At 40.2% G+C, this 26,332-nt stretch overlaps 1 protein-coding gene across 1 annotated transcript; it reads left to right on the plus strand.

Annotated features, from left to right (window-relative positions):
• Positions 1 to 639: 639 nt before the first annotated feature.
• On the plus strand, positions 640 to 26,216 carry LOC104070753 (acylglycerol kinase, mitochondrial-like; the record flags this gene model as incomplete). Its single annotated transcript, XM_009574357.1, has 12 exons — positions 640 to 729; positions 1,318 to 1,445; positions 8,519 to 8,558; positions 12,524 to 12,603; positions 13,850 to 13,925; positions 15,288 to 15,380; positions 16,331 to 16,363; positions 18,342 to 18,436; positions 20,521 to 20,590; positions 21,573 to 21,652; positions 23,671 to 23,728; positions 26,064 to 26,216. Coding segments are annotated over exons 1-12 (996 nt in total), but the record flags the coding sequence as incomplete, so codon positions are not given.
• Between the last annotated feature and the right edge of the window lie 116 nt (positions 26,217 to 26,332).

Raw genomic sequence — 26,332 nt, forward strand, 5'->3', positions numbered from 1 at the left:
AGCGGCCATGCGCTGTGCCTCCCCGGTGCATGTGCTTTGCTGTTATCACCCACCTAGCTGGAAGGAGCCCGTCAACTGCTGCAGCAGCAGTACTGCTAACATAACTCATACCTAGCAGGGTGTCATTTCCACTGTTTATCTGTGGAGCAAATGTTCCCTATAGTAAGCAAAATCCTCTTTCACAATTTTTAAATAGCTAGGCTTATATTTTAATCCCTGTCCTTTAAGATTATGGTTAATACACTTGACTAAAATGCAAGTATAGCCAAATTATTTTAAAAAATTGTTACTTTTGGTGCTGCTGTTTATTCCGTCAATGTCTTAACGTCTTTTTAGTTGTTAAGTCATGATTTTAGCAGTGTTCTTTTCTGCTTACATTAAAATGCTGCGAAAGCCTCGGTGGAAAACTTAGGAAAATAAATCTGTTTATCTTGTTTGTTATAGTTTCATTCTGTATTTCCTTTTGCCTAGGGACCTTTGCATTAAATTAGTCTTTGTTTTGAATGGTACATCTGCTTTAGTTGCTTACTTCTTACCTGAAGCACTAAGGCTCGGTGGACTGCAGGGCAAGCAGCAAAAAAACTCTCCCTCCACACTTTTCTCCTTGGAATTGCTAATTGTAGGGCAGGCTATGGTAAGATGGAGAATAACTGTGTGAAAGTGGTGGTAACAAGGTCATGGTTTCATGTGTATGCCTACAGAGACCAACAGACGGAAGAGGAGTACATAGTATGTAGAAGAAAGGCTGAGAGAGTTGGGGTTGTTCAGCCTGGAGAAGAGAAGGCTCTGGGGAGACCGTGGCTTTTCAGTACTTAAAGGAGGCTTATAACAAAGATGGGGACAAACTTTTTAGCAGGGCCTGTTGCGATAGGACAAAGGGGAATGGTTTTAAACTAAAAGAGGGTAGATTTAGGCTAGACATAAGGAAGACATTTTTTACAATGAGGGTGGTGAACCACTGGCACAGGTTGCCCAGAGAGGTGGTAGATGCCCCATCCCTGGCAACATTCAAGGTCGGGTTGGACGGGGCTCTGAGCAACCTGATCTAGTTGAAGATGTCCCTGCTCATGGGAGGGGGGTGGGACTAAATGACCTTTAAAGGTCCTCTCCGACCCAAACCATTCTATGATTCTATACTGCTGTGTTGTAAGCAGAAGCATTTGTGCTAAACAGGTTGGGGTTTTTTTTGATGCCTTCATGTAATGTCAGTGGATCCTTGAGCTTACATTCCACTTTTCCCTCTGACAACTTGAACTTTGAATTCAGAAAAAATAGCAAAATGTAAATGAGTAATTATTTGAAGTTCTATCATTCTAGATACCTCTTAGCCAAAAGAATAAGCTTAATGTACAAAATGAGGAGGAAGAAATTGCTCAGTGGCATTCATCTGAGGGGCTGGCTGGCGGGGCAGAGCAGCCTGTGACCTTCCCAGGTACCCTGCTTACGTAAGTGGCCTCTTTACTGGTCTTCTGTTGCCACAGATACTAATGACAGCAAAGTGCATGTCAGGCCTGAGTACTGTAGAGAGCTACTGAAATAGAGCATTAAGAAAAAAAGACTAAATCTGCTCCTTGTGCATATGGAGAGTGGGCACTGGAGGAGGCCTAGGAGCAGCGTCAGACACAACCAGTCTCCCCCTTTTGTCTGTGGTTTCTGGGAATTCATGTGCGTATGTACTGTTGGTTTCAGATGTATTCCTTTCCTGTGCAGTACCTGTGAAAACAGGTTATGATCACAGAGAACGTAAAGTGTACCATAGGTGATATGGTAGCAAATAAGGAGGAGAATATGAAAGGCAAACAAACAAAAAGGGAACTTTTGGTGTCTAAATTTCAGCGCTCAGAGGTTATTTGCACCGAGCGTAGGCACGGTGCTTTAACCCAGATGATGTAGTGGGGGGAAAAAAATGCTTACCCAGCCCATTCCTCAATCTCCCCTTTTATCTGTAAGGGAAAATACAGCATTTCCTTACCAGACATTGGAAATGCAAGGTAGGAAATCCTGTGATGACACACTGCTCTGTGTGACTTTGATGTAGACTGAAGCACAGCTGTAAAGTACTGCTTTCAGAGATTTAAATACTGTTTGAAAAAAGTGACAACTGTTTATCCATTTCTTGATCTCTGTGGAGGATTGTTTTAGCCAGGGAATAGAAAAATGAGGAGTGACAGAAGAACCTGATGACATGAGTGTAAAAATTCAAAGGTGGTCCCAGCAGCCCTTTTGTGGTGCACTGTGCACAGGGAAGGCCTTACTTTGTGGCTGCTGGATAGCAGGGAATAGGCCAGGATCCCTCTCTGCAGCTTCTGTTTTGCCTCCAAATGTGGTAATGGCTTTTGGTGGGGTTTTTTTTGTACATTCTCTCTCCCCAGTTTTTTTGTTTATGTACTAGTTATGCTGGGGAGCATGAGAGGTACCTTTTGCCCCATGCACAAACGGCTGCAGGCAACACTTGAAGAGGTTAATGAGGGCTATGTTGCCCTATCAACATCAGGGACTAAATTACTATGCATGAGGCATACTTGACTTCAGAACAGATTAAAGGTTTAGTGAAGTCTTGTGCTTCGGTTTCTGGCATCACTGGAGTTTCTGACGAAGGGGCTTGCTTTAGCACAGCATCAGTTCAGATTAGCCTCTGACTTCTTGGAATTAGCTGTCTGAGATGTTGCTCATTTATTTGCAGCTGAAGAAAGTTTTTTTTCCCATCCTGCATTCCTCTTCTTGGCTTTTCTCTCGTGGTTTTTCTTAGATATTTCTCTTGCAAGAAGAAGATAATTTGCTTTTTTGACTTCTCAAGGTTCATTCTTCTTTTGGATGCAGAGGCTATGATGCCTGTATTAAGTGGAGCCATTGTAAATAAGAATCTGTCCTGCTAATAAATGGCAACTCTTCTATAGTCAGTCTCTACGTGCCCATAGGGACAGAAGAGCTCTGGAGTACTTCCTTAAGACTTTGGAGGACGCTACGTGGACAAATATGGACAAGAAGAATATTATCTTTTCCAGACTTGTCCCCTGTGCCTCTTCCCTGCCTGGTAATGGACTCGGGTGTCCCCCTCCTGCACCCTGCAGACTGTGCTGTGGGGTCTGATGTGGACGCCCTTGTGCTCCATAGGCTGTAGAGGAAAGAGGGGCACTGGAATGTAACGATTCATTGCTGAGTTAGTCTAAAGGTTGTGGATGACGATAACTGTAAAGGTCGAGGAGCTTCTTAGCCCAGTCTTGTATGATACTTTCTTCATGCAGCATTTAGTTTCTGGATCGGTGTGTTAGCCTTTCATCTTCGGAGGTATTTGTTCAAATACTGACTGATTTTAACAGTAAGGGGTTTTTGGATGAGTGGGAAGCATAAAGAGGAAACCTTGTGCTGATTCCCCATCCCCCATTTGTGATTCAGCCCTTCTAAGTATGTAATATAACAGAAGGTGCCTCTTCAAAAGAGACATAGATCAGAAGGTGGCAAAGGTTTTTCATGTGTAAAATGATAGGCATTATGTCTGGTTTAACTACTGTTAACTAAAACCCTATTGCTATTCTTACAAAACTTCAGTGAGCCTTAAAATTCCTTTGTTTCTCATAAAAGAATACATTTTCAAAATCCGTTGTCTTGCATTTGGGATAGCAAATATCATTGTAGTATTGGAGAAGTAAGAAGAGCACTCAGTGTTGTCACATGTGAGGTTGTTTCCCTTTAATTTCTCTGGATTGCATGAATTTATGTATTAGCATAATTTTAATCTATAGGATATCATACTACAGGTATCAGGGACGCTGAATTTAATATGCTAGATGAAAGCTTAGAGGGTATGCAGATTACGTGCTCATACACAGTAGCGTACTTCTGTTTAACATATACACAAGGCTGATTACAGGTAAAGAAAAGATACCATATGATTGTTTTAAAATTTCCGCCAAGTTTGGAAGCATCTCTCGCCTTTATGTCCTGGGTCCCCTCTCCTGAATTGAGCTTCTTTATATGTCCAGGTGGTGCAGTGAGTCACCAGCTATGTCAAATCAGCAGAAATTTAATCTCTGGCATAATGGACATCAGCTTAACTGATTGTCAGATTTGGCCAGACTGTTACAGTGGTGTCAGTGGGTAAGTGATCATCACTTTGTCAGGTTGGGGACCCTCTATGTTGTACTGAGGCAGTGGACTCCTCGGATACTCAGTTTTACTCTGTATATGTTAAAGTATTGACTTTCTCCGTAGAAAATGCTGGCAAGGCATCTGGGCCTTTGACTGCTTGCCAGTAATCTGAGTGTTATTGTTATCTATAATTTGAATGTTAGTCTCTGCGTGTTTGCCAACTGATAACTCACTTTGTCACCTTTCTGCATATACTTTCTGAGTGGTTGACTTTATTTCATCAAAACTTTATCAAAAAAAATGAGTATAAATTCTGAGTCTTGGGTAAAGCTGATGCAAATTAAGATTTGTCTTTCATGCCCTTCCAAAGCCAAGCTTTGGAAGTAAATGCTAATATCCAGCAAAGAGGATGCTGTGCTCTTGCTTTATTGAAAGCAGCTAAAAGCACTGATCTTATGTGCACAGCTTTGGCCAAGTTTCTCCTTACAGAACTCTGTGTTTTGATGCAGACACTGAACTGCAGAGTTTTTAGGCTTCTCCTTGCTGAATATACTTAATAGTCTCAGATTTAATGCTGATAACCCTTTTTGAAATGGGATCTCACACCTGAGCTTCTTTATACATTTGTAGTATGGTCACTTTTAAGGGAGCTGCTTTGGTTGGCTCTAAGACGAAGGCTTACCCTTGTTGCAGCTGTGGGCCTCAGACAGCTTCTTTGGTTTGAGTTTGCTGTCTCCTCCATGTTGTGTTCATTGCTGCCCTGGTTGACCTTTCATTGTGGGAACCAACCTTTCATCGTGGGAACTGTCCTTTCAGCCCTGGCCTCTGCTGGCACTTGGGCAGAGGATGCAGTCTCAGCTGGAGGAGCATATGTACTAAATTGTCTGAATCCTTGTACTTATATGTAAGAGTGCTAATTCCCCCTAAAATGCTTAGGACAGGAGCAGTGGCCACCAGCCCTGCGCCGGGGATGTTGCAGACAAATCAGAACAGCCCCCGTTCAAGCGGGTCATACGGATGTTTTGCTCTCACGGCCCAGTGTGTTCTGGCAGCCTGACAGGGCTGGTGCATGGTGAGCTCTGGACAGTTGCTCTTCCTTTCTTTCTGCGTTGGTTCCTTGCTTTGGCGTAAGCCTGCTCTGTTCTCCGAAGGGTCTGCGCTGCAGTGGCTGCTGGCCTTGCAGGATTGACTGATATCTTTGTTGAACCAGTCAAAGTTCTGTCCGTGGGTTCAGCTTAGGGCATCCTCTTTCTTCCATACCCCACTGCCGCTGCTCGTTCCTCTCTGTCTCCCAATTTTTTACTGCCTAAGCAAGTTGGCCCACTTGTAAGCTGTGTGATGCTTAATTCTCACAGTGGGAAGGCAGCCCTGGGTTGGCCAGCAGATGCAACACTGCACGTCTGTTTGCTTTAAGGCCGGAGCTGTGTGTACGCCCTTAGGGGAAATGTAAAGTAAAAATTGATTTTTAGTTTGCTGTGGATATGGTGCAAGTCAGAAGAAATCTCTGTGTGTTCTTTAAGGCAGTGTAGCAATTTTCCTCAGCCTCCACCTGCTCATGTTCGAGTGTTGTTGAAAAGGCTTTGTTACTACGTAATATTAGTCAATAAAGTACAAAAAATCAACAAAATCTTATGTTTATTATTAAAGTCTCTTCTCTGGGAGCTGGTATGCAGCCATATTTTGATAATCTAATACGTACCAAGGCAGAAGACTTTAAGAAGTTACCTTTTTGCTATTTTTAACATTTTTCTAGCTATATTTATTAATTGGTATGACCTGCAGAGGACTTCCAGACCCGCTTGTGGTACTTTAGGTGAGCCATATGAGATGAGTAAAGGCAAGAGCTGTGTTACAGGACGAGGACTGCTGTTCTCACAGGTACACCCCTGTGAGCGCACTTGTGCTTTCTTTTCTTAAGTGTGAAGATAGTTAAGTGTTGACGTAACATTTTAAGGAAATAAAAGTTTTCCTGTTACCTGGCATCTTTAAGTCAAACTTGGGACATCTTTAAGCCAAACTCAGAGGACTTTGAAATATATGTCCTAGTTGAATCAGTGGGAATCCTATGAGCCTGGGATGGCATGGGATTCTGGGTGCTGTGCTACTAGAGAGGTGAGACAAATCACCTGTAAATTACTGGAGACAGTAAATGGTTGTTCTGGTCTCAGAACCTAAACCTTTCCTTTGACACCAAAATGATATGTGTCAGAGTAGACTTCTTCTGTTTCTGTAAGTGCTTCAGTGCAAGAGAAAATAAGCTTAAATGTTGACATCTAAACTGTCAAGCCTAATTTTTGTGGTTAAGACTCCACTGAGCTGAATCAAACTTACATCCTTGACAATTGTTTTGAGGGTCTTTGCAGGTTGGGACAGAGAGCACAGTATCTTTTGCTTGTGTTTGAAAAGCTGTGCTGGACTCCATTTTAAAGGCGATTAGCATTGCAGCATAAGGTTGCGGGCATTGGGAAAACATACTGGCTGACAATGTGACACAACTTGACTTCTGAACAAAATAGCATCAATGTGAAGTAAGCAGATAACATGGATTTGACTAGAATTTGTTAATAAGGTTAGGACAGCAATTCTCAAATAAATCAACTGTGAGGCCATCATTTGATAGTGGGGTTTTCTTGATATCCCATAATATTTCAACTTTATGTCTTGAAATTGCAATTGCTTTGTGTTTGCTCTGGCCACACATAATCACAGAGGGGAAAAAAAGTCCCTATGTGAGGGCTCGTGCCCTCAGCAGCACAGGATGGACTTAGCCTGTCATGCTGTCTTGATTGAACTGGAATTAACTGTGACAGTGTTGTTTATCTTGGAATACAAACCTTTTCAGAGATAGTTATTTTAACTAGTGTGCTTTCGTTATATTACTGCAATCAAAGACAAGTCTGTCGCTCTTCTGAGTAATACAAATGACTTATTCCTTTGGTTTTAAGGACCAAACATGACAGTTGAAAGCATGCCTTTGAGGAAATTTTTTTTAGACATTCCAGTTACTTGTTATCCTGCTGAGGTATTATTCACATATTTTCTTTTTCCATGCTTGAATTCTTCCTTTGTCTTTTTATTATTACCAGGAATAACTCTGTGGCTTTTTTGCTGTAGAGTTATTTTCTCAGAACCCAAGTTCGTATCTCACCTAAAGTCACCCTACTTCTCCTTTTATGGCATTGCAACATCTTTTGGTGATGGCAAAAAGAGCAGCTTATATAGCCCCAGTGACAGATAAATACCTTAAACTCATGGAATTGAATAGGTCGCACTCGGTTTGGGTCCAGAGGTCTGACCTTGCCTTCTCTTCTGTCATTTCCATTGCAGGATTTGGCCTGATGAGCCACACTTTGTGGCAGGAGTGTGTGCTGCTTTCTTAGTCACTTGTTTTTCATGGTTGGCCTTGAATCCTTTTAACTGGTGTACTGTATTCATTTTGGTATGCTAACTATAATTGGGTTTTTTCGTACTTGATATTTTTGAGACAATAACATACTGTCTTGCCAGGTATTGGCAAGGGCAAGCTGAAGGAGTTTTTTGGTTTTAGCAAGGAAGGGGAGTGTCTGATATCTAGAGGACAGGTGAGACTTTGGGCACTGCAGAACAGGACTCCCTGTTTTGTTTGCCAGGGCCAATAGGGCATTTTTTGGTCACTCAGTAGCTCTGTCTCCAGTTTGTTTGCTAACTATACCCTGCTAGCCACCTTGCTAATGCTGTCTGTCACCCATGACAAGCACGAGGATGAGTCTGGAATTTACTTCTCAGATGACCGTCAGTGATATATCTACTACTGATATTTTTGTCTTTGTTTTTAAACTTCACTTAGGTGAGTTGAGTGATTTTCACCTCTCTGAGTTACTGCTTTAGGCCATGCTCAGACCTAGCTGGTAGGTGCTGCATTAACATGTGTTCGGCTTGCTTACAAACTGATGGAGAAGGGAGTTCACAGTTATAATGCACAAAGATTTAAGTCCATGGAAGTTACACTTAAGTGTAACTAAATCCCTTCTATGCTGCCAGAATGGTAAGTACCTTCAGTATAAATAACAGGCAGTATTAACATGGAAAAAACCCACACCTTAAATCTGGAGTACAGTTGTGTAGCAGTTTAAAAATTAATCACAGTTATACAGTGTCTCGTAGCTTATGTAATCTCAGCACGCTTGGCATCCTGGTCTTTATTTTCTGCTCTTCTTTACTATAGAAAGAGCGTTTGTGTGCACATGCAGAAAAAAATTATGCATGTGTGCTTAAATGGGTGTGTTTCATCCTTAAAATGTGTAAAATAGGTCTTAAAGAACCTGTATTTTTTATTTTAGTGCTGTCAAAGTGTGTGTAAAAAGGGTATGTACCTACATTTTAAAAATGAGCAAACTGTTTTAAACTTACACAACCTAACATCCACTCTCTTTTCTGTCTTACCTAATAGCGATAACCTGCTACGAAGAGCTGCATGCCAAGAAGCCCAGGTAATACCATTTAAAGTGATAAAATTAGATTAAAATCTCCGTCTTATCTTGGTTGTGCAGGGCTCCTGAGATTCTCCCAGTGGGCCCTCTCTACGTGACAAGCCTTATAATGATGCCATCTGTGTTCTTTTGCTAAAGTGCAAAAGGGTGGACGAGGCCTGCAGCCGGGGTACTGTACCTTTCGTGCCCTGACTGCTGTTGCGATGCACGGTGCAGTATTGTCGTTGGGGTAATCTTAGTTACTGCTGTAGCTAGCCAGACTTCCATTTCTGCGGGTGTAATTACTTCGTGTCTGTAAATTTCTGGTGGGAAGATGATTTGTTGATAAGATAGGAGACTGAAATCTCAGATCCACCACGACGGGTGTAGTCTAGGCAGAAGCAGTGCAAAGTGCTTCGCGTTAGTGCTTGGCTGGAGAGACCTCGCTCTTGTCTATTTTAGCCTGAGTGCCTTTATTGAGGATACTAAGTGTGATGACTGACCTAGTGTTTTTGAGACCCATGTACTGGGTACTTAATGGAGACAACCGATTTGCTGATCACTGACAGGAAAGCTGGTATTCAGAGAGAAAGGGGTAGTTACTGTCTGATTATATTAACTATTGCATTTTGTAGTTTGTAGTCTGCGTGGGCAACCAGCAATGAACAAATTCTCATACTGTAGTATTCCCATAAAGAAATCTTGTCCTTAATAAGCAGTCTTTCATGGGTGCTTTCAAGTGCTGTTGCCCATGGATTACATCACTGCACAGGTACTGCTTACTGGCTCTGATTACCTTGGTGGTGTGGTGTGGGATTTTAAGACTCTTTCTACCTCCCGCAAATAAAGTTTATTCTAAACATGCTTCTCTATGCCAGATCTTAGAGATTTTGCAGGGTGTAACACTGCTCCCATCATTGCTACGTACTGCAGCCTGAGAAGAATGGTGAAAATCATTTTTCTCATTAAAGAACTTTCCTTGAGATTACACTGCTTCTGTGGTGCACCTGAATAATCCCAATTTTAGCCTGCCTGCTGTTGAAAGAAAGATGTTCACAGCACCTTGATTTGGGCAATGGAACTTCATGCCAGAATAGATGTAAGGGAGCTCAAGTCTCATGAAAGAATAAGAAAAATCTTTCCCTGAAAATACTGCTTTCATAAATCATACTTATAGCTTCAGTGTCAAATGCATTTCCAACTCATAGTATCAGTTGTTCTTGATTTTTATGTTTTCAATATTCATTTTTACTGCATAATATCAAAGTGATAGAAGTTTTTTATGTCGCCAAAAATAGCAGTTAATACCTCAGTATTTGAAGCATGCTGAGCAAATTATAAAATTTTTTAAAAACATGCTGATGAAATTACATATAAGGAGAAGTTAAAAGACCTAAGTGTGTATGCTGTCAAAAAGGTGTCACTGCTAAGGAAAGACTGGTACAAGAAGATAGTTCTGTTGTGGGAATTCTGACTTTCCTGTTTCTTAATTCCAGTCATTAAGTGATGGGATCTATTCCATTATGGCTTATTCTTGTAAATGAAAGTGCAAAAGCACTGTCAATAGAGCTTTCTACAATTTCAGTGGTTAAAGCCTGGGAGAATATCCTGCAGAAGACTCCTGCATTAGAAAGGAGTGAACCAAAAAGCCTAGTAATCAACTCTTGCTGTAATTTCCATTCTCACTGATGTGTCAGTGCCAAATACTGCTTGAAAACACACAGCAATACAGAAGTAAGGCATTAAATGTCTGATATGTTCTTCAGAGTAACAACAATCTGTAATTGTTTGAAAAATGCTACTTGTGTTTATAGTGCTGTATAAGTATTGGGAAAAAAAAGAGGCAGACTCACCCAAGAAAAAGTTTAGTCTTAGTGAAGTGGGGGGGTTCCCTATTATTTTTACATAAGATTTTTAAGTTTTTAAGCCTGTTACAATACCAAATTGGTGAGGCGCCCATCTTCCTGCCAAAGTATCCGCTACAGCAGTATTTCATGCAAAGACCACCCTGCATATCTGAATTTAAATATCAGTTTATGATGACAGCTTTGGGGTGGCAAATGATCATAGAAAGATTCTATAATAAAGAACCCATTTATCGTATTTTAAACCTTTTACACCTCCTTCTCTGGAATAAGTCAGTGTCAACTGACTGTGGACTTCCTTTGCAAATGTGGTCTCGCTGATTGACGTTTTTGTTACTGAGCTCTGAGCTTGCGCTAAAGAGGTCCTGTTTAGCTGGCAAACAATTCGCTCTGTGTAGCAGGGATAGTTTTCTGTAAAGGAATGTAATTTCTCCGTTCGTATTCATAAAGCATTATAAAGCCTTTGTATAAAGGGTTTTTCATAGTTGCAAAATAGTGATTGTCATCTTAGAAGTCCAGAAATACAATACCTGGAAGTGTGCATTTGAAAAGGAAGTGAAAAAAGCATTGACTTTCCTAAATTATGCCTTCATATATATATTTAATAACCATTTTTAACGTCTGGCTTTAAGTTGTCTTTCCTTATGTTGTACTCTGAAAAAAGACTTCTAGAATGTTGCATTATTATTTTTTTATTTCCTGTCTTAAAAATCAGCATTTGCTTTAAAAATGCCCCTGTATGTAACATGAATGTCTAAGTATATTACATAAAAAAGTGATTATGTCACTACTCATAAATTCTTTATGAGCCTTGTTAGGTTGTTTAGAGCAAGCAAATACATCACATTGTGCCCCCGAGCAAATGACTAATTGTTTCTAACAGCTGTAACATGCTAGAGGTCCCCTATGTTTCCCAATTCCCACCCAACAATTACAATAAAATACGTTTGTCTGTTTTCCAGCAGATTTTTGAGTAAAGCTTAAGAGCTATTGATTTGTTTCCCTTTCTTTGAAGATTCCTTTACTCTCAGCAACTTCTCTCATCCTTTTCCTTTCTTGAAGAAAAAATTTAAATGTTTTAAGCAGCATAGCGAGCTGCACACTTCTTTTAATTGAGGTTTCCCGAGTAAAGTTGGCAAGTGGAATTAATTAGAAATTTAAACAAGTAACATTGACTAAAATCTACAGTGCTTTGTGTACAGCGTCCATTCATCTTCAGTATAAAAAAGGGATTAACTTTCAAGATAAAGGGGAAAAAAAACCAGGGACGGTTGACTGTGTCTTGTGTTCAGCGCAGTAGTCTCTTGTTCCTACTTTATTTCTGGGGCTTGTGGACGGTACTGCTGAATATGTTGTCATCCTTGTACTCAAAACCAGTTTGATTTGGTGTGGTAGTGAGGATACCTCTAGGTGAGCTAAAAGAGGTTTACAGAGTGGGAAGTAACATGCGTGGTAGCTTTGCCTTTTCTTGCTTCTCCTGTGTTGAAAAGCTATGGAAATAGGTACAAATGGCTAAAAGACAAGAGGCTGTATGGAATAACTCTCAAAGAATTTAAAATCGAGGGATCAAAAATTGAAGAGGAATTTACTGATTTTTAGAGGGAGACATTAGGAAGAAAAAGTGTCTGAGAAACTGTGAGCTTGCTTATAGGTCAGGGCAAATTCTCTGGTGATTATCTTTCATATCTTCAAAAACTTAAGCATAGAAAATACAAAAATGAGCAGAAGAGATAAGAAATGAAGGACAGAAGTGGAAAAAGATGCAGAAAGAAGGTGGCAGGCAGGTGTATGAGAATTACATAAGGAAGGAAAATCAAGTAACCTTGGAGTCAAGGATAGTTCACTGGATCTCTGCCCATGGCAGAAAACCAGAGATTGACAAAAACGAAATGGTGGTGGAATTGTAAAAATGAGCTAAAAAGTACTTGTGACAGTGGTGTGAGCTGTTGCTAAGAGTGTAGGTCTTTGAATAGGAGACCTGTGCAATGGCTAAAGATGGAAGTCATTTGAATGTCATGAGGTTTGAAAGCCCATTGACATTTGTAGAGATGCATTATTTTGAACTGTTTTACCAATGCGCTTAAAAGATAAACCGAGCTCTGCTCTTTTTATCTCACTTAGGCTTTTGGCAACCAGCTGATCCCTTCCAGTATGCCACTGAAGAAAGCAACAGTGTTCCTCAACCCAGCAGCTTGCAAAGGGTAAAACTGCCCCTTCCCTAGGCACTCTTTCTGTATTTTTGCTCTGCCATCTACTATAAAAGCCAGCCAGATTTTTGAGCTCATTTTTGCCTCCCTCTGATGCCAAGCTGGTGCTATGTAACTATGCCAAACTTTATTTCACCAAAAATATTGGGATGAGAAATAGAACTAGATGCTGGAGTTGAAAGAATGATTTCTAAACATATGTATATTTTTAATTTTTCTTTTATCCTGTGTTTCGGCCTTTGTCATTCCTTCATATGTGGAATTCCTTTGTATTCCTCCCACACTTGTGTATGTGATGCATTTCCGTCCTCAAAAACTATAGAAATAAGAGATGACCTTGATTACTTCAAGACTTGAAGTTAGCCAGCAGTGATGTTACTCCTGTAGGAACCTGTCCTTGAAAGGGATGTGCCCACAAACTGAGAGGCTAAATATGGGCTCAGAGCAAGACTCCTGGAAGAGGTCGGCTGCTATTTTTGCATACTTATTAGCAGAAAAACAATTATCTTGGATATGATGTGTGTCTCTTTCTGCTGATCAGCTAAGCTTCGTATCAGTTGCATCTTGGGGAGGGGTGGGGAGTACGATATGAAAGGAATTAAATGTCTGACATGGAAGTGCTTGGACTTAACGTGCTTTTGTTCAAAACACCCATGATTGGAAAATGCAAAGTGTTAATAAATTAAGTCTCTGACTTCTAGTCTCATGTTTCTACTTGTAAGCAATTTATAGTTAATGGCATAATTATTTTATTATGCCATAGGCAGAAAATGCACGAGTCCTATAACAAAAGAAAGTCAGTAAAATTTTGCTTCTAAACTTATTTAATAATATGTAACAGTAATTTTTTTTTTTAAAAATGTTTCTGAAAACTTAAATGGCCTTCTTTGTGGTCTTAAAGCTTGGTGCTCTGTAACTCATTAATTTTCTAATGAATTTCTTTCTGGAGATCTTATTTTGTTTTGGTTTTTTTTAATTATTTTTGGAGAAAGCTAGATAACCTCTTCTGCATTTATTAAAACTGCAACAAAAACCTGACATCTGAGATACAAGTCTAGAAATGTAATACATTTGAACCAAATGAAATCTCATCTTTCCTGACTGGCAGGTTGAGTGACTGATTGTGTAGATTGTATGCTCTGTTTTTAAGTAGATTTCTTCTTGTTATTCATTTGTTTCTTTCCTTTTTAATTTTTTTAACCACCAGACTAATGAAATAATTCTTACTCTGTTTTTTCAGCAAAGCCAGGAATCTTTTTGAAAAGAATGCTGCTCCAATTTTGCACTTATCTGGCTTGGATGTAACTGTGGTTAAGGTAAGAACTGTTCTGTTAATATAGATACATTGTCTGCTCTGATTTGTCCTCTTGAAGAATTGAAATTCAATTCTGGATGTATTTGAAATTCTCAGTTGTCCTGTAGACATCTCATGAGAAGAAATAAATCCTGAGATATTAAGCTGGTACTTTATCTTTTTAAGTCACAGTTAATTTACAAACTGTGTACTGGGTTTTTAATTTTCAGCTAAAGCAGTACATGTGCTTGTCTGTCTGTCTAAAGCAGCCCTTCTATAATTCATATTTGAGAGAAAACTCTCTAAATATTTGAGTGCTGGCTAGTGGTGCGTGCCCATTGCTGTTGAAATTGTTAATTCTGCCTGAACTTGCAGAATTCAGAAGTGAGGAACTTTGATGTGCAGTGGAACTGTTCAGATTAATTAAAAATAACCTTTTATTTTTACACTGAAAATATCTCGGTGTATCCCCAAATAATTCAACATTCCCATCATGAAAGCAGAACACTGAGCTCTAAATGGTGTGAATTAGCAGAGAGGTTTTCTTTGGAAAGAGAAGAAAAAGTAAACATGAAGGGATTCTGATCTTTTTGCAGGTTTTTGAGGCTGTGATATGTGGATTGTTTAATAGTCACTGTGTCCTATTAGCAGTGAAGTACTCTAATATGTATCTTTCTGTCTTGGAGTCTTTTTCACAAGGTTTAGTGTTAAAATGCTGGTTTTTTCAATGCCTCTCTCTGATCATTGAAAATACATAGTCCCACCCTAAGAGAAAAAACGATTTTGCAAGACTTAAAACTGATGCTGTGTAGCTTCAGACCTGACAAGTTAGCAAAACACAGCTGGGCCAGTAACTGAGGCCGAGGTGTCCTTGTAAAAGACACTCATTTTGCAGAAAACGGTTTTGATGGCTTAGAAAGTCAGTGTACTCTTTACTGCTAAACCTGTTGTCAACAGCTTGCTGTCGGGCAGTAGCCTTTTATGTAGCTGGTTCTGTGTTTCAGGAGACGCCCTTGAGCACTTTGGCTGCTGAAGATGTTGGGACTTTTTTTGCAAGAGCATGGTTTGCTTGTGGTTTTGTTTCAATGTAAAACTACCTGGAAATATGATTATTGCCGCGATATTCTAGATCTATCAAATAAGATTTACTCTGATATTTCATTTAGCCTTTGCGCATCTGTGTTTGCTTGCACATATTGTATTAGGCAGCAGACTTGTTTTATAAGTTGAAGAAATTTCAGTGAATGTAAGTAATATACGGTACTGTGTGCCTATATGAGAATAACTATTAAGCAAATGTATAGATGATTCTTTTTTTTTCTGTAGAAGAGAAATCCTAGAAATAGTCACTTGAGTTCTCACGTTTGGATTTCTGTTTCTTCAGACTGATTATGAGGGACAAGCAAAAAAGCTGCTGGAATTGATGGAAAGCACAGATCTGATCATTATTGCAGGAGGAGATGGCACAGTACAAGAGGTACTGCAGGAGCTTTGTCCTGGTTCGTTGAGAATCATAGTCAGGCTGAGGGTGAGAAGATTGAGTCTGTGTAATGTAGCAACATCATAACAGCTATTACTAGAGATTTGTCCGTTTTAGTATCTGTGTTTTCAGTCAATGTTATAATCTTCCGGGGATAAGAAGACTCTGCTAGTTGTTATTAGTCTAAAAGCGATGATGGGAGTGGGGGCAGAAAGAGATCTTCCAGAATTTTATTCTAGAATGAGAAAGTTACTTGGGGAGACATGATTCTAACTTTTTCTTTCTGTGTAATGTAGCTGTAATGGTTTAATTTTCAAAATTCATTCCCATCTGTACTCCCCAAGAGGAATGCATGTTTTGCTAAGTGGGAATCAAATAATTGAAAAATTACGTGGGAGTGATAACAAAGCATGGTATATATTTAATAAATGCCTGTTGTCAAGATGATTAATGACAGGAGCGAACTACCAGCAGAACTGAGGGATACTCTATTTTTCAAGGAAGGCTGTATTTTATTAAAGCATTTCCTGGAATGCTAACTACTGGCTTCATAAGGCAATGGCTAAATGAAATGCAATGACCTGAAGAGAAAGTGGTCAGAATACATCTGCAAGTTTCTCCTGGCCTTAGACTTGATTACTGTTAATTGCACACTGACCAGTGCTATGTTTGCATTATGCAGAGCATTATTAAATGTTAAAACATTTACATTGGCATTGGTTGTAGTGCCAGCATATACTCATGCGCACTCATAACCCTGCTATTTCCACCATGTTTGCACACTGAACATGCCTCCTTTCCCATGTAAACAACTGTAGAACCTTCTATAAAAGAGTAGCTGCTCCTTAAATCTTTTCCAAAGAGTAAATGTGGGTATGAATTTTGTAGCTTTCTACTGTAAATAAAAAAGAAAATTCTCAGAGCTGAGCATTTCCCATGTTTTTCAGGTCATAACTGGACTTCTCCGCAGAGCAGATGAGGTAAGGAAGTGTCATTTTTAAAATTTTGTTTATTTTGAAGAGGAAGTGTCTTGTGCATCTGCTGTGATCTCTTGGCCTCAGCTGTCTTCTACAGATATGTTGCTTACTAATCTGGAGCTAGCTTGCTGCGTAATAGGTCAGCCATGCTAGTCTCCTGCAATTCTGCCTGTTGTTCTTCATTCCCTTTCTCAGGGAGTGCAATGGCTCCCAAACCACGGCTTTGGGAAGTTTCCAGCGTTAGAGCAGGGATTGTGGAGAAGCCAGATGCACAACTTTCAAAGACCTATGGACCAGCTGTGTATGCTGCTTTGTTTGGCAGAAGCATCGGGTGAAAGTACATGTTTTTCTTGTATTTGTACAGGCTTGAAACCGAATTCAGTTGTGGCCATGCTCCTATTGCTTTATGATTGCTTTGCCATTTTTTCAAGCGGTGAATACCTACCTATGCAGATGGCTGCAGAAAGCAAATTTTAACCTCTCAAGGTGGATCGCTCCAAATGGAAGTGAGAGAGATTTTTCTTTTTTAAAGAGGGAGGACAGTATTATTGAAGAAAGGAGGCAATCATTGTTCCCAAAACCTTCTGGCAGGAGCTGGCAAAAACTCAATTAAATGATCCAGACAAGATTATGATGATATCCTTGGCAGCCAGAATTGTATCTGTTTAGGCAGTTGCTTTGTCTGAATGTGACAAGAGAAACTCTGCAACCAAGCCAGTATTTTTAAAGGGGCACTGTCTGTATCAATTCTGAGACAACAATTTTTTAAATTTAATATTATTATGGTTAGTCCCTGAGACCTCTATAAGCTAAAGATATGGTAAGAAAAGTTTTAGGGGCTTTACTGGCTAGTTTTTCTTCCCTATTTTTTGACTTATTATCTTGATGTAGCTTGGTTTGATTAGCAGTAGCGTAGAAAATTCTTCATCCGGCACTATTTCGGGTGGAATACTGCATGGTAGTATTGCCACTGTGTCACTTTGTCTTTGGCCAAGGAATTCTTCTTGTTCTTCATATCACTCTGTCCTAGGGGTAGAGATCTGCAGTTCAGCCCCCTCACTCTGTGCTCTGCTTCCCTTTTTACTCTTATCCACTGTTGCCTGGATAAGAAGAGCCTGTGCAAGGTATTCCAGAAATGCTGTTCCTAGCAGCCAGGGGAGCAGAGCGTGACTGCATGAGCTGCAAATAGCCTGTGGTCTGCACGCTGTAAAACAATTCTGAAGAAAATGAGAGAAGGGTGTTTGAGATGTGTTAAGATTTGCAGGTGACAGAGATAGCAAGAGAGAGCGGGTGGGCATGAAGTGAGAGGGGTATTATTTCGTTGGTGCGGATTTGCAGTATCATGATGCTGCTAGTAGCAATGCCCAGGAGGGAGATGGTACATTGTGATATATGGTAGTTTACATTGATTTGCTGACACGCTTCAAGAAGCACAGTTTATTATGAGGTATAGAGTAATAACTTGCTCCTTCAACAAGCCCTTTCGCTGAACTGTGGTACAGAAAAATAACACGGTCAATGACTTCCAAAAATTAGACCTTCTGCTGCTTCATGATTTGGATGCCAGAGGAATCAATTAATTTCCGTTCCTTAACTGAGAAAATCTCTTTGCCATGCAAGGTTACTCTATCAGAGGGGAATTCTGCAATGGTAAATGAGATTCAGAGCTTGTGATGCCACTGTCAGTATTAAGAAAGATGGCAGATTGCTGACAGAATCCATGCATTAGTTAGGACGTGGCTGCCAACCTGCATGTAACAATGCTCTTGATGATTACAGAGAGCTCCTTTGTACCCAGTTGGCAGTGGTGGGTTCACAGATTCGTATGCCATGTTCTGAGTCATTATGTATTACTGCCTCATTTAAGGAAGTGCCTGGCTGCTTAGTGCCAAAGGGGTGATATCAGACACAGCTGTGATCTCCACACAGGAAGCTTTGTTCAGCTGATGCAAATGTTAATTTACTCTCCTCATGTGTCCAGGCTGTCTTCAGTAAGATTCCTATAGGATTCATACCTCTTGGGAAGACTTGCACTCTGAGCCACACACTCTACCCTGAGAGCCCGAACCAAGTCCAGTAAGTTTTGCATGTTTCTGAAAGGGGGCTTTTTTTTGTTTGTTTTCAAGGAGCAGCGCTTCTCGGTAGCTTGATATTTTTCTTTTTCATCTATGTTACATAGAAGTTGGTAGTCTCTGGGCAGAGCCTGGTGATTCTCTGGACTTGCCTGAGTTAATGACTTCCAAAAACTGACTAAAATTAAAAGGAGGAAATGTATGTATTATTAGAACATGAAATAATTTGCTGTGGCTAATTCTCTGTGATCGTGTGATGCTCAGAGTTTTCAAAAAAAAAAAAAAAAGGCTTAAAAGGATCAAGCCTCTTAGGAATAGTCAGAAAGGATATGACAAAATAAAACAAAAAAAAGTCCTCTTTTCATCCCTTCTCCAGTTTAAGAATTCTAGAAACCAGTCCACATATAACCTGGTTGGCACCTGCAACCTAAGGCGTACAAGAATATCTATATGGGAAAGGTTGGATCCCATTACTGACTTCTGCAGGGTTTCTCGCCCATCCCTGTGATGGGACTGATGCTGGCAACTCTCCAACAACCTGAATCTTATCTGTCAGCATCCTGGATATGATCTAGTCTGGCAGTATCTGTTGCCTGCATTTCAGTTTGTTGTGGGTTTGTTTTGTCCACTTCTAAAGTAAAAAGGCTAGTCAACTAAGCTTTCTTTTCCCCACATGTAATTTCTTTTCAATTTTTTCCTTCCTCTCCTCCCATACTAATGAATGTATTTCTCCTTGCTCCTGAAATCTGTTCACTCTGGTTCTCCCAGTAACTCATTAACATTCTTCTTTGCGGAACCCTTGCTGGTATCCATCATACATAAAACCCACGAGCCAACTGGCATAACATCCTTCATTAAAACTACCAGAGTGCTTTGAAGCTTGGCAAGATGGACAAGGCTGTAATCAGCAGCTAAGATTAAAATAATAATTTATGTTTGGGTTCTAAAGAAGCTGTTTAAAATGAATGATCTTCTTGTCCCAAGGTAATGAACTGTGCAGGTGAGACTGCAGCATATTGGTGAAGTTGAAAGGAGTTTGGTCAATAGGCTGCTTAACAACCCACGCCAGTAACAGAACCTTACTTAAGAAGTGCAGAAGTGATATTTTAAAAAGAAATATTTGGGCTTTGGTTCCTTCACCACTCTTAGATCTCACCTTTGGACTGTAGGAACTGTAGACGTCTTACAGAAGGATACGAGTTAGGAGAAAAGAAGGGCTGAGGGAAGAACAGCTTCCTTCTCTGTCTCAGTTTTCTAAGCCTGATGAAGCCAAGGGCAATTTCTTCTGCTGATTCACATGAATATTGGGCTGGATCTGAAAACTGCATTTGGTTTTGGGTTTTTTTTCCCTGTCCAGCTGAGACACTGGAAACGTGCGCAATGTGGAATTTAAATTTTACCCAACTTTGAAAACAAGAAAGGGGTTTTAATGAAATATATGCTTCAAGGCCTGGACATAGAGACTTCTTTATGAACTTGAACACTTCGGTTACAAAATCTTTAGTGCCAGGCTTTATGACTTGAAATGAGAAAGTGCCTTAGCGACTGTCCACTACTTAATGGAGACCGAAACCACATGAGCACTGCTGATAGGTAGATTTATGTTGATTAAAAACTACAAAACAAACTGACATACTAAGGCAATTCAATCCTAGACACATTAATTGAGACCAGTCTCATGACCATCCCCTTCTCTTCCAGGTTGCCACCAAAAAAATAAAACCATGATTTCGGTCCTTAGTGTGTTAAGCATCCGAAACAGCAAGTAACGTGTGATCTGCCAGATTAGCTGAGGAAGGAAGAATCTCTGAAAAGCTTAGGCAGAGAACTTCCTTTTGCTTTTCAGTCTTTTGCTGTTTGTTAGAACACAGGCTTTGTCATGTGTTGCAGCCACTCAGTTTGGTTTCTGATTTCAAGGAAGTGCAGCACTTTGTCAGAGTTCTTTCACTGGGGTTGTTGTGTTTGTTGCAAAAAAGCCCCACCTGGACTCCTAGTGGAGTTTGCTGAAAAAAAAGTGTAATTTTGAAGCTTAATCTTTTCCTTCCTTCCTGTTTGGTTTCCTTTGCTTCTTTCCTGTTTGTTTTGCAGACATATTACTAATGCTACATTGGCCATTTTGAAGGGAGAGACAGTTCCACTTGATGTCTTGCAGATCAAGGTAAAAGCATCTGCTTATTTGGCACCCAACGTTCCTAAAACTTTCCTATTCTCATGTTGTTCTGTTTACATGGACTGCTTTTCCTCTGTGTAATGCTGTCATGAATTTTGGTTTATGATATCAGCAGTTCTGGTGGCAGTCATTTCTCCATTGTATGCTATGACATCAGATGGACTAAATTGGAGAAAACACTAGAATGCCTGAACATCTTTTTTTGAGGCTCAGAGAGTATTCATGAATACAAAACTTACTAACACCAATATTTCTGTAGAAATGGTGAGAGATAACAATAGCTGTCTGAGCTGATTTAATGCATTCATATGTATTGTGAAGTTAATAGCTTTCTTTTACAAACTGAAAAATGTGAAATAGGAAAACCTTTGACTATGCCCTATATGGTTTTTGAATATTATTTTCCTGTTATGTTGTAGAATGGACATTTCTGCAGCAAGAACTTAGTGTCACTGTGCACAGCTCCTTGCTTTTGGTTGACAACATCCACAAAATGAAATGGCTAATTCCGGGTGTGCAGTCAAACTCAGTCAACCTCTTCAAAACTTCACCTCTTACATTTCTCTCTGGGAGCAGATGGAATGTACAACACTTAAATTCTGCCTAGCTTTATTGCTGTTAGCTATTTATCGTACCTCTTCTGTGAAATTTCACTTCTGGGATTAATCAGAAATCAGTTTTTATATAGAAATGATATTTTTTTAGCTGCAAAAAACAAAGTTGGAAGCAAGATAAGAGAGCAATTTCACAATGTTTATTTTTCTTTGTGGGAGCAGATGGAATGTACAGCACTTAAATTCTGCCTAGCTTTATTGCTGTTAGCTATTTATCGTACCTCTTCTGTGAAATTTCACTTCTGGGATTAATCAGAAATCAGTTTTTATATAGAAATGATATTTTTTTAGCTGCAAAAAACAAAGTTGGAAGCAAGATAAGAGAGCAATTTCACAATGTTTATTTTTCTTTACAGGGAGAAAAGGAACAGCCTGTGTTTGCAGTGACTGGTTTAAGATGGGGATCTTACAGAGATGCAGGAGTTAAAGTTAGCAAGTAAGAAAATACTGGTTTTTGAAACTACCTTTTTTAGTATCTGTTGCCTAAAAAGGCATACCCCCTCTTGTAAAGAAGTATTGTTTTGAGTGTAGGCCTTTGACAGGCAGAGGCACCCACTCTTGTAGGTCTCACATTACACACAGGGGAGTGTAAGACATTTCAGCATTTTTGTCATTTGAAATAAACACTTTTTTGGTGCTCACCTGTTCTTTTAAGTATTTACTTTCTGCTTGCCTTGTGGTGCCCACGTCTGGAACTTTATTCAGATAGTATCAGTGGGAAAAGCTCTCCCTTGAGTAAAGTCTAGGTAAAGTAATTGGCCATTGGTTTTCATCAGTTGCCAATAAAAAGGCGCACGCAAACTCTGCAACTCAATTGCAACAAGGGACATCAGATGCAGTAGAAATGCCCTTCAGTTCCTGCCAGAAATGGCATGGACCGTGCTGTCTGATGACTGTTCTCTGAATGCTAAACTAATAATTGTTGGGCTTTCTCCAAATGGCCATTTAATATGCCACTGTCTGTGTATCAGATGACTAGCATTATCTGGTGAAGGAGCAGCAAAGCCAAAGCAGTCTCTTCTGAGACTGTTATGGAGGAATTGCAGCACATGCCTTTGCTGCAGGGCTCTAAGGAGATACCATGTGTTTTGGGAATGAGCTGTCTTTGTCAGGAAACAAGAGGTAGCACACCTCTGGAGTCTGACTGGCAATATTTGAGTAGGATTGAGAGGTGATGTGGAATGGGGGAAGTGCAGTAAATGGCCAGGGTGTTTGTCCCTGGGAAGCCAGGGACATGCTTGGTAGCTTGTGTAGGTGCTGACTTGGCTACGCTGCAGGCTCTCCTGCTGATTGCAGCCCCAAGATTAAGGAATTGCACTTCTCTTCCCTCTGCACTCTCACTAGGCTTCCTCCGCATGCCCTGTTTTTTGCCTAGTGTCAGCCTTCTCGTCTTTTCCTGCAGCAGTTCCCTTTCGTAAGAGTCTTTTGGACTCAGTGCTGGAGGCATGAGAGCACCTTTTGTACTTGGGGCGGCATGAACATTTTCAAACCTCATTCTCTTCAATGAATGTTTTCGAATGCACAGAAAATGTGCCCAGCTTGGAAAGCAGTTCAGCCACAAATGAATGGGTGCTCAGAATGTGCTTGGGACAAGGACCATGTGTGCTTGTCCTGTTTTTATACGTCTCCCTAAGCATCCACTTTTGGTCCCTATCAGAGATGGGTTATTGGGCTAAATGAATGTTTGGTGTATTCCAGTACAACTGATCTTATACTTAAAAGAAGGCACCTACTATGAAGAGAGTCAAGCCATAAGCCCCAGTTCCAGAAATTTGGCTGGCTGTCCCTCTGCTAAGCACTGTCCTGGTGGAGACGTGGTGCTCTTTTATGTTTTTGAGGTTTTATTACTTTACAGACAATTTCACGACTTGGTGGGAGTGGTGTGACAGTTGCATGCCTTAGTAGTTAATGATACGCTCAAATGTGCAGTACTTTTGAGCTGATGGTGTTTAATGTGCTTTGTTGACCTTCTTTGGTGGAAGACAGTGATCAAAATGTGTGCCAAGCCTGCCTAAATATAGTCATTTTCAGGTGCTATACAATACTTCATGGCTGGCAGGATTTTTATTTTGTAAAACATTGATTTTGATCTGAGAATCCTTTGGGGCAAATTGATGTTTGCTGGCTCTGTTCTTTTGTCACTGAAGCTATTGGGGTTTTTTTGTTTGTTTCCTCCATTCTTTATTGCAATTCTGCTACTGAGATGTCACACTGCCTCTGGTGAAGATTGTGTACTGCATTTTGGTGATCTGTAACTCGGGAAAGGGATGTCACTGCTAAGCTGCTGGTGGTGTGTAGAAACTATCTTAGAGTATCACAAAGCTAAAGGTTGTAGGGGAGCACTGACTTCAGTGGCAAACAAGTCTGTGTGCTCTTGACTTTATGCAGGATTTCTCCCTTTCCCAGTATCAACCGCTGGATATCTTAGAAGTTCTATCTGTGTTCTTTTTTCAGGTACTGGTACCTTGGACCTCTGAAAACTAAAGCAGCTCACTTTTTCAGTGCATTTAAGGTAAAGAGTAATTGCAAGGAAAGTGTTTTTGTAGTTGGGAAATGAAAAGGCTGACTATGCTTTGTATAATTTATCTGCAAGTTTTTGTGAAGCGTTCTGGTAACAATATAAAACGGGAGTGAAACTCGACTTGTTAAAAAACCTACCAATTGGTAGACTTAACTTCTGAAGAGATGAAGGGGAGGAGGAATACTTAAAAAAAATTCTTTACTGAGGGTCTGTTGCTGCAAGATCACCAGGGGGAGCCAGTGACCACCTTTGAAACTGGAGAGCAGTAGTGGTGCTGAAGATAACCATTATAGTGCTCTGTCTCCTTTTCTCAAGTCTTTCTTATGATAACATAAGAAAACATGTCTTCATTCTGATTTATTCATCTGGCAGAAGTGGCTATAATTAGACTGCTTGTGCACGTTGATAATCAGGCTTCCATGTGTAGTAAAATGAACATGAAGATTAATAGCTTATATCTCACCTTAAACTTCTCTGTTGCTTAAAATTGATCCTGGAAAGATTAAAATTTGACTTGCATGAAAGGTGAGGCATTTTCATTCACGTGCTTTTCCTGTTCTCTGAACATAAAAGGAGCCTCATGAAAGGCTGTGGAAATACCCGGGAGCTGGTACGGCAGATCAGATTGTACAGTCCAGCCATGCTGTCTGTGATGGCCAATGCTTCCTTAATAGGAAGCTCCTGTAAAGGGGATCTAAATTGTAATGCATCCATGAAAGATTCTACCCCTCCCATCCCCAGGAAATTTGAGATGATGATTCTGTGTGCTGGCATTCTAGGTAGAAACCTATTCTTCACTTCTCTCCAGCCCCTTTCTCACTTTTATTGAGTCCTTAGCCTCAGTTAGTGGCAGTGATAGTGGATTTCACTGGTGAGCTATTCATTGTACATTAAAAAGATCTGTTGGACCTGCTGAAGGTTAAAAAGAAGCGCCCACTTTTCCTGCTATTAAGGTAGAAAAGTTTCTACCCGATCTCCCCTAACTGTGGTATTCATTGCTCTATGTGCCTTTTATGTTATAATTTTCTTAATTTTCATAAGAAATGGCTCCAGCCTGTTGAGCTCAATCTCTTCCTAGCTTGTCTTTGCTGCTGTGCACTTCATCTTTTCTGGTTTTGCTGTAGCTGTCCTTTGAAACAGGGTGATCTGTAGCTGAAAACAATGTAAGGGAAAAAATCACTTCTGATATTGGTAGGGGCATTGTTATGAGTGTTAATCATCTCTTCTAAAATATACAGGTTTAAATTATCACAGCATTGCTGCTTTTCCCTTTAATCATTAATACTTACTGTTCGTGTATTGCCCTACTGATACAACCTCTGTCCTGTTTATTATGTAAGTATGACAATGGAGTCTTTCCTTGCTCTCAGAGGTGTGAGGTAAATTGGCTTAACAACCTGTGCTATATGATTCAAAACTAATTCTAAAGTTTTGTGCGTAGAAAAATAATTGTATCGAGTACATGTGGGCTCTTGGCTGGGTTGTTTTAGTATATACATTTAAAAACCAACCATATTATTCCCTCCATAAGTCCTATGTTTTGAGCATTTCAGAAATTACTTTTAAAACAAAATGAGAGGAAATAAGCTTTGTCAGCATCTGGAAGTATTTCAGGAGCTAAGGTTCTTCTGTTTCTGGCAGTGGAATCTGAAATATCACTGAGAATAATGTTATTTCTTTTTTTTTTTTTTTTCCCCCCTCCCCCTTCCCTCAGGTGCTTTATAAAGCTCACCTGACCTGTTGTATTGCTGTTTATAAGCACCTGACTATAAGATCAGATCTTGATTGTTTGAGTTGTTGAAGAACAAAGGCCTGCCAGATTTTAGTGCCCCTTGGCTGCACACAGCACTGTATCTTCGCCTGTTTGCACTAGACCCCGCTCTCCTGTTGCTCTTTGAGGTTGCCTTTGTGCCATCCAGAAACCAATTGTGCTTTCAAACATTAATGTTGATCTTGCTGGTTTTGGTTGTTCCCTCCAGCCAGAAGCAGCTGTGTCACCCTGCCACACAGGAGCCTCAGCAGCAAAGAGAACGTCCCTTTATCCTCTGCTTATAGAGGGGAAAATACCTCACTTTTATGTGGGGAAGGAGTAGATTAATAGACTTGGGAACTGTGGGTAATCTTTTCCAAGCTGCAAAACAGTTATCTCTTATATGTATCTGGAGGCTGGAGAGCAATAAGGTAGGCTGAGGCAGTGGTGGGATCTGGGTAGCTCTGAAGGAGTACTTGGGAGCACAGAATAAATAGGCTGAGGACTAAACAGAATAAAGAGGTAGGTGCTCAACAAAAGCCCCTTTATCTTCTTTCCTTTCCATGTAAATCCAAGGAATGGCCTCAGAAACATGAAGCTGCTCTCATGTATCTGGGTCCAACTGAGAGACCTCCAGAAGAGCCAGAGGAGAAGCCATCCAGGCCTCCTTTGTATGTGAGGCTTTACAGACGACTTCAGTTGTACTGGTCATCTCCTCCAAAAGGTAAGGTGTGTGTATTTTGGCATAAGCTCACAGGCAGGCTTTACTCCTCTAATAGATCAGAGGGGAGGAGGTGTTCTGCTTTACTTTTCTGCTCTCTCATTTTTTATTATTATTATTATTA

Source organism: Fulmarus glacialis, unplaced genomic scaffold (genome assembly GCF_000690835.1).
Source record: "Fulmarus glacialis isolate BGI_N327 unplaced genomic scaffold, ASM69083v1 scaffold21903, whole genome shotgun sequence".
NCBI lineage: Eukaryota > Metazoa > Chordata > Aves > Procellariiformes > Procellariidae > Fulmarus > Fulmarus glacialis.